Genomic DNA, 8,426 nt, shown 5'->3' with positions numbered 1-8,426 from the left:
TTTTCCAACTGTTTGTTAAGTTCGACTGCTCTGGTGCAAAGCTATTTAGTCTTGATACGGCTCTGCTTCTGTATGTACAGAAGCAGAAAAAAATAAAAAGCATTTGAAAAAAACAGACTTATGAAGTGACTAATCGCCGACCCATGAAAAGACCTTAGCCGGATTTTCTTTGTTATCAAAAGACTTAAGCTCGAACCATGAAAAGAAATTAGCTCGACTTTAACTAGGAAGCTCGACCGGGTAACTATAGTCAGTATTGGCACCCCCCTGCTAGAATTTTAAAGTCTTTTCTTAAGTCGAGGTCAAGGCCTAGGCAGTGACGAGTGCAAATAAATATACTCAAGGAAAGAAAATCCTTAGCAAGTAATCATAGGCATATATTTTTTTGTGGAATATAATGAAGTAAAATGTACCCAAAAGTTTGGCCATCGGATGAAAAGTTCGTTTTGTAAAATATTATTTTTTTTGCGCTGTAAAAACATTGACGGGTAAACTCTTTGGCGAGAACAGTACTTTTTGCAACTTAAGTTTTTTAACCTTATTCCGTCCCTCAAAAGTTGACGTCAAACTCAATCGGCGCAAAAAAATAAAAGTTAAATTCTATAGCAAAATAATATAGCTCAATAGCAAACAAACTTTAACCCATTCTGTGATTTGTAACTTCAGATTTCACTTTAGAGTTCTCGAGGAAAATGAGACTCGTACGGATAATAATAACAAGTCCAATAAATACCCACCATTACATTTTTCTTTTGCAAATAGCAAACGCATATGTGCTTTCGTTCGGTAATTACTGAAATAGATGAAAGCTGTCAGCGGAAAAGGTTGCGTAGCTAAACATTTTTTTTACTTAGGTTGCCTTGAATGGTTCAGAATTTGGTTAGAGTTGTTAAATTATTCGATCAATATATGTCTGTTTTCCTCCTGCCGTATCTGGCAATTCCCTGCTGTCTCTCAACTTCAGTTATGGTCTCACAGTCGAGGAACATCAGCTGCGGCAATTTGTATGAAACATACATTCTGTAGTCGCTGTGTTCGAACTTGGACCCCCCGTTGAAATAGCTGGGAGCCGCTTCGTTGTTCATCATTGATAGCCTAAAAAAACCGGGTACAGCTGTCAATAATCGAGAAAAAAACGATCAAAGTTATTTAAAGCAGAGACCAAATTAAAAAAGTACTTCAGGATTTGAACTTTTTTGCGCCTTATTAGTTCATTTTCTATCTCGATCCAACTGAGGTGCGATACAAACCCGTTTCTGATTTCAAAAGCCATTGTGGCCAACAAGTGATCAAAGCCCATTCTGCTCAGGTTTTTCTACCACAATTCCTTACTATATATAAAAGAGCAGCAAGAAAGTTTAGCAGCAAGAAAAGAGCTATAAAAGGAGAAAGAAAGAACGATTTCCGCATGAGTTCCTTCACGATAAAAATCATAGCTTAACTTTATATTTTAAACAGTTGCTGTTAAATTCTTGATTCTGATATTTCAAAAGAATGCTGGTCTCCGTGATTACCAATTGAGTCGATAATAAAGCTAACTAACATGTTGTCTGCTCTGATTGGATGACAGAGTTTACAGAGATTGTTCCCCAAAAATTTGATTCCAAAACAAGCAATTAAGTTCGTAGTTAAGCTTAAACTTGCAAATATTGGAACAACTTATGAACGACAATTCAGTGTTATTGACAGCCCATCAGATTGGAATCTCCTGAGATACTTATATTCAACTAGTCGCACCGTTGCTAACAAAATGGCAATGAAAAAAAGCTTTTTGAAAAAAATTTTCTGTTAGAAGTCTGTGACATTTTTTGCGACGAGTCCTTCTCAAAATTATTTTTTTCAGTAGTATCCCAGTTTGAGGTTTTTGTTTGTCCTCGTTCTAATTACTTATTACCCCCCTCGTTTAAGTCAATTATTAATTTTAGTTGGGTAGTGGGTCAATTAAATGCATTTGAAGAGAGCAGAGAGCAAGTGAGTTCAAAATAGTTTTCTAAGTATTATTAACGAAAAAACACTGAAGTCTGCAATTCTACTGAATGAATCAAATTTTTATTGTATATTAAAAAATATTGATGAGTTCCCTGAACGAACTTTAAGTCTTGCTCAGTACTTCTCCAGTGAGGTACACATCTTGAATTGACAAACCAGTACTGATCACGTCTTGTCTCAAATCTTAAGACTTAAGACATGTCGAGACTTTTCAAGTTTAAGTCAATTCTTCGCTAAGACTTGCCAAGTGTTATGTCAAATCTTGGACGAGAATTGGAAAGACCTGAGTTGAGCCTGGACCAAGAACTGACAAATCGTGAGTGAAGTCTTGACCCAGACTTCTCGAACCTTGAATACAGCGCAGTTAGGCAACGTCGAAGAATTAAACAAAGGCAAACAATTTTTATGAAATATTTGATAATCTGACTTAGCTATTTCTGAGATGATCATATACCAACTTCAATTTTCACACCTTCATCCAAAACCATTTTTGTTCAATGAGCAGAAAAAAGTGGCCATGACTGGTATCTTCGTGCGATATCAGGATTTTTTTGTTTTCTTACAACTTTTGAACCTTGTGGAAGTGCTCGTGTTGGCTTGTGCTTCTTTTCTCACTTTGTAGAGTTTTTGAGGAAGGCCACTGTAAGTGACGGCCTCCTTCTTTCGTTAACAAACGAAAGCAAACCAACAATTGAAAGCAAGCCTAGGGTCAGGACTTGCTAAAGACTTGTCAAGTCTTGGTCAAGACTTGCTCAAGACTTGTCATGTTTTGGCCCAGGCTTTTGCAAGTCTTGTCCAGTCTTGAAAAGACTTGACTCAAGACTCGTCAAGACTTATGACTGTCTTTAAAACATGCCAAGTCAAAACGAGTCCTGAAACTATTGATCCAAGACTTGACATTTCACATTAATTTCACCTCATTTACACGTTTGACCAATATTTTCACTACTAATTTAACTATTACTACTACTATTCGTGAAAATAAAGGACAACACCTTACACAATACATCTAGAGCCTAATCAAAAGCGAATATTCTTTTAAAGTCTTCATCATGGGCTTATTTTAAAGAGTTGTCTATTCTTTGAACTTGATCCGAACGAGACCACGTCTATATCGCAAAGCATTTTGGTCCAGAGGGGCCTTTTCATAAGGATTTTTGAACGAGCACATGAACTCGAAGAAAGTTTGAACAAGTTAAACTCTGGATTGAAGGTGACTTCGGACTGCCTGGGTATTTGATCTGCCTATATAATCAAAAATGATTTGGATGCCCGGACTGAACTTCAAGTCTTCATGATTACTGATTCAGTGAAAATGCATAATTTGAATCAGTACTGTATCGGAGCTCTAAGCATGTAATTTTTAGAATCGCACTTCTTAAATCAAGTGTTAAGTCTTGAATCAAGTCTTGGCCAAGACTTGGCAAGTCTTGAGTCTAGCATTGAGCACAGTTTTTATTTGTTTTTGTTTGTTTACGAACGCCTGCCTAAAAAACTCTTCAAAGTGAAAAAAGAAGCACAAAACAACACAAGCACTTCCACAAATTTCCCCTGATAGGGAATGAAAAAAATCCAATATCCAATATCGCGCAAAGATACCATTCATGTGGCCACATTTTCTACCCGTTGAAATTGATTTGTTTTTGGGGTAAACATATGATACATTTGAAGTTGGTATATGCTCAATTCAGAAATAGCTTGGTCAGATAAGCCAAATTTTCGTATAAAACTTTAACCAATTTTTGCTAATTTTGAAATGCATTAGATATAAAAAATTTCTTGTTAAAACTTTATTTTGCCTAACTGCAGAATAATCAAGACTTGTCAAGTCTTGGCCAAGACTAGATTCAAAACTTGCCAAGTCCTGGGCAAGACTTGACTTAGACTTGAAAATTCTTGAGCAAGTCTTGACATGTCTTCACAAGTCTTTAGACTTGAGATAAGAGGTGGTCAGTACTTATTTGTCAATTCAAGACGTGTATTTCACTGGAGAACAACTGATCAGGACTCGAAATTCGTTCCGGGTGGTATTTTCATAGGTCATTTTGAAAGAGGACCCCAACCTTGGAAGAGACGTTAATGACCTCATCAAAATATAATTATTAGCCTGCTCAACTAAAAATTGAAGGTATTTGGTAACTGTTAGAAGATATTCCCATCTAGAAAAAGTCGATGCAACCCTATTTTGGTTTTGCACCCCTTTCGCGCTGACAAATTTATTTCCAAGCTCTTTCCGATGAAAAAGACCTAAATGGGATTAACTGCTTGTAAGCACAGCGTCCTTCTGTCAGCTCGTAATAGGCGCTAAATCCAAAATGGCCTACCTTTATAGTGTTGGGAGAACAGATGTAAGTTTGCTTATATCGAAAATTCGTCTCTATAAAGGCAGGTTTACAATATTGCCATTAAAGTGCCTTTCACAAATGCTCAAACCCTGTCAGCAAGCTTTGCACTGTGCATCGGCGCTACATCTTTTGAGATTCGACTGCGTTCGCTGAAGACACGAAACAAATCAAAACTCTATATAGTAATTTTAATACCATTTCAGGTTGGGAAAGAAGCACTTGAGGTTGTTGAGGAACACAGGGAGGTTGGAGATGTCGTTTTTGTTGACAGACAGGTTCTCTAATGAGTCCAGCTGATGACATTTGAACACAGACTGCAGACAGTTCTCATCAATTATCAGCGTCCGAAGATACGGGAACTCACTGGAAATATAGAAAGAATTTATTTAACAAATTTGGTTTCAGGTGATTCGTTAAACTCATTTGAGTGACTCATAATTTAGCTTTGTGCTAAAATTCTTGATCTTTCTTTACCCTCGCCTTATTCAATAACCACTCTTGAGACCATGGCCATTTGTTTCCTTCTCTTAGGCCGAGATACAGCAAATGTGTTTTCAAATGGATATAAATGACTGATCTACAAGTATCAGAAATAGTAAATAGGAAAAAGACGGATTGTAATGAAATTTTGTTACCAAATTACTACTCCAAGGCATATACATAAAGATTCCAGAGTTGCGCCATTACAGGATTTTGATATAAAGTGTGAGAGAGCCTAGATTTCTTACTATTTCGGCTCTGTTGATGGCTCTGTGAAAAATTTAATCAAATGCGATCTTTAACCGGGCTTACCACCCAGAGTATTTCAGTACTGAACCTGAGTGTCTCCATATTATCTTGTAAAACCAGTACTGAAACAGCTTATTTACATTAAAAAAATTAATCAAGTTAATCAAGTGCGATTGTTCGGGAGTCGATATTCATTGCAAACAATAATTTGAGTCGAACAGAAAAAATGAGGCCAGCTGGCAACTATAACAATACCGCCAGCAATATATCGACCAATTGTGGTTCCTTCTATCAGAGCAAGTTAATCCTACGATCTATTCTAATTCATTGCTTAAAAAGAAAAAATGTGCGGCTGTGTGATATCAAAAGCTATTCTAGGGCCACTTCGCTTTCTGTTAGAAGTTTGAGAGAGAACAACCTAATGTAAATTGTGCATAATATAAGCTTGACATAGCTTGAAAAGAAGCTCTACTTGTTCAACGTATATTTCGCTAGAAAAATGAAGCCTCAAGGAACAAGAAAGAACGTGAGGACGGGTTATAAGAGATGCCATGTTCAGGAGTTTAAGACAAGTTGCCGTAAATGGGTAGCGCACTAGGCTTGCAAGTAAGAGATGCTGGTTCGAATCTAGTAATGGTCCATTTTCACAGCAGTTGCACCTGCTTAGACTATCCTAACACTTTCCTTTTTTATTTTCTTCTCTTTGGAAATGTTTTTTTTGCGTTGTTCACAGAAAACTAAGAAATTCAGCGCGCCAAAATACAGGATGGAAAGGTAGCAAAAATTTTCCTTTTAGTACTAAAGGTTCTTTAAGATGTTTACTGAAGGTTGTTAAGTTACTTTTATTGTAAGAAGGCAAAATGTTTATTTTCAGTTCATTCAACATAAAATGATTTCTCATGAAGAAGAAGTTACGTTATCTGTCATACTGTGTGTGTGCTATCCAATCTAGTTATGACACAAACTTCTTGATCGAAACAATTTTTATTCAGTAATTTTGTATTCCGTAAAATTTTCATATCCACTTTGCTAAGAATAAACATTTATAAAATAACACTTGGCAAAAATTTTTGATCTTATAACAAGTACCAATAAGGTAGCTTAAAGAAATTTGTCGAAAAAAGAATAGACTGAGTAGTTTCAGTTTTCCTACAAAAAAATATTTGTTCTGTTCTTTAGTCCTTCGTTCTCTTAGATATATTTATGTAATGATGCCATTGCACTTTATGGCATAATGCTGTTGAAATTGTTCTAACAATTATCCTTTGTTTAATTTTTAATGCTCTAAAATTTTTTTTGTCGTATTCTTAAGATTTGTTTGCTTTTGCATTGTTAGGTTGCTTACAGTACACTTGTGTAGTTTTGAGGTTTGTGAGTTTTTTTTACAACAGGACCTCTAATATGTTCAATTTAGGTCGGTGATATTCACGGTGAACAGTTGAAAAAATAAAAGTCGACAAATGTGACCAAAAGTGCAAAAATATTCAACTCGTATTTACAGATAAATATAATCCTTATCCACGGTTTCCATTATTTAACTCTCCGAAAATTATTCAGTCATCTAAAAGTTTCAATGCTGAAATACATTTTGTAATAACTTGAGACCCAATTTATAGACTTAGTTCTTCCTATGAGACGCGATAGTGGTAGTTTCCAGACTGTTGTCTTCTTAATCCGCAATTAAATTAGTATAGTACTCTTTCCAGCTGTTCACTATTTAGTCTTTCTTTCTCTTCGGTATAATTGATACGTTGTAAACTAAGGTTATATTTAGACAATTTAACTGTGGACAAAATTGATGGCGTGGATATGGCAATGGCAAGATCTTGACACTGCCCTCCACGTTCGCTCAAAAACACGCATCGTGCGCAATGGTGGCCAAAAGTTCCAACTTGGAAGCAAATCTAAACATAGTTTCACTTACTGGCACTGCTGTCCACACTCACGTACAATTCTAATATTAAATAACGACTAAATAACTTTTTCAAGTTATTTTCAAATAACTTTTTCAAATAACGTAAATAACTTTTTCAAGTAAAATTTCTCCTTTAAAATGCTTTATTTGCATTATACTGATGCACTATAAATTCATGGTTGCCATGAGTTAGCTCAAAAAATGAAAAACAGATTTTTCTTTGTTCATAAACAAAGAATTTCAGTCTAGGAGAAGACCAAAGATTGATGACAACGTTTACTTCTTACGAGGAATAAAGTGTAAAAAACTTTCACTTATCAAAATTGAAAAACTTTTAAAGCGATTAAAGTGGAACGGTTTTTTGCGATCAAAGTGGAATATGTAAAAAATAAGTATAATCAAATTCTCCAAAAAACGTGAAAAATTTCAAAAAGACAATCTCACAAACAAAACAATGCGGATAACTTCCGGTAGTAGTACTAAAATTTACCTTAGAAAGTCGAGATGCTTTATTTTGTTCTGTGTTAAATCTAACAGAACACATTGTTTTGCCAAGCGACTGTAAGTTGAGTTGAAGGGAAAAGTAGTTAAGTTCTTGCCAATTATAAGAATGTCTTTTGCTGGAGCGGACATTTTACGTCTTCTAGATTTTGAAGAATCTTTGTTGGAACGTCTGAAAAGAATTGGCATGTCGCAAACAGTGGTGTCTATATAGAACTATTTGTTAAATATATATTAAAGCATCTCATTGAAGATCAGAGAATATTGGTATTTGTTTTACGTCAACAATATGACAACAAACGCCTGGAAAGTTGTTGCAGTTAATTTGAATGATTCGGTTGTTATGAGGCTTGTGATCCTAATGCAAATTAAACATGGTAATAGTTCAAATATGAAATTCTATCAAGTTATTTACCAATAACATTTTACTAAATTTGACAGAAACTTGATGCTCATTCTAATACTTCCTTATCTTTCTCAGAAAATTAAAAAGCAGTTTTGTAAAATGTTTTATCGTCAAACTGTTAGTCTGAACTCTTTTATAACTTTGGTTCTGAATAATAACTCATTAGCGTACTTATTATGCTTCGACCTAGAGAAAAGATAGAAGACATACTGAAAAAACATTACTGAATCTGATTCGTCCAAATGGTCTTACCGTTTAATGAAAAATAGATGCATGGCAATGAAGTGTTTTGATAACGATGAACCAAAAATATATTCCGATTCAAATTACCCAACAATACGGAATTTATGGCGGGTGATATGTCTCTTTTAAATAGATTAAAACACAAATATTTAACGATTTCTTTGGTCATGAAGCAGTCTTGAGTGAATTTGACTCATTATAATTCGATTTTTCAACTCAATCTATTGCTTTTAACTCGTTTTACATTAAAATAACTTCTTGAAGATATAAAACTCCACAAATCAAAAGTGAATTTCGA

General features: G+C 34.9%; 1 protein-coding gene across 1 annotated transcript; it reads right to left on the bottom strand.

The window, feature by feature from the left end:
- Window positions 1-738: 738 nt before the first annotated feature.
- On the bottom strand, window positions 739-7,730 carry LOC142357008 (leucine-rich melanocyte differentiation-associated protein-like). Its single transcript, XM_075408732.1, has 3 exons — window positions 7,469-7,730; window positions 4,530-4,697; window positions 739-1,095 (listed from the first exon to the last, which is right to left on the bottom strand). Exons 1-3 carry the CDS (start codon window positions 7,666-7,668, stop codon window positions 903-905), a joined length of 561 nt encoding a protein of 186 aa, XP_075264847.1. The 5' UTR covers window positions 7,669-7,730; the 3' UTR covers window positions 739-902.
- Between the last annotated feature and the right edge of the window lie 696 nt (window positions 7,731-8,426).

Source organism: Convolutriloba macropyga, unplaced genomic scaffold, assembly GCF_964194025.1.
Source record: "Convolutriloba macropyga unplaced genomic scaffold, txConMacr16.3 SCAFFOLD_3824, whole genome shotgun sequence".
Classification (NCBI taxonomy): domain Eukaryota; kingdom Metazoa; phylum Xenacoelomorpha; order Acoela; family Convolutidae; genus Convolutriloba; species Convolutriloba macropyga.
This window is presented reverse-complemented; position numbering and strand designations above follow the sequence as displayed.

Coding starts and splice junctions, on each gene's coding strand:
- LOC142357008 (XM_075408732.1), bottom strand. CDS start 7,668: ATGCCAATTCTTTTCAGACGTTCCAACAAAGATTCTTCAAAATCTAGA. Junction 4,698..7,468: donor AAGCATCTCGACTTTCTAAG/GTAAATTTTAGT, acceptor CTATATTTCCAG/TGAGTTCCCGTATCTTCGGA. Junction 1,096..4,529: donor TTCTTTCCCAACCTGAAATG/GTATTAAAATTA, acceptor CGGTTTTTTTAG/GCTATCAATGATGAACAACG.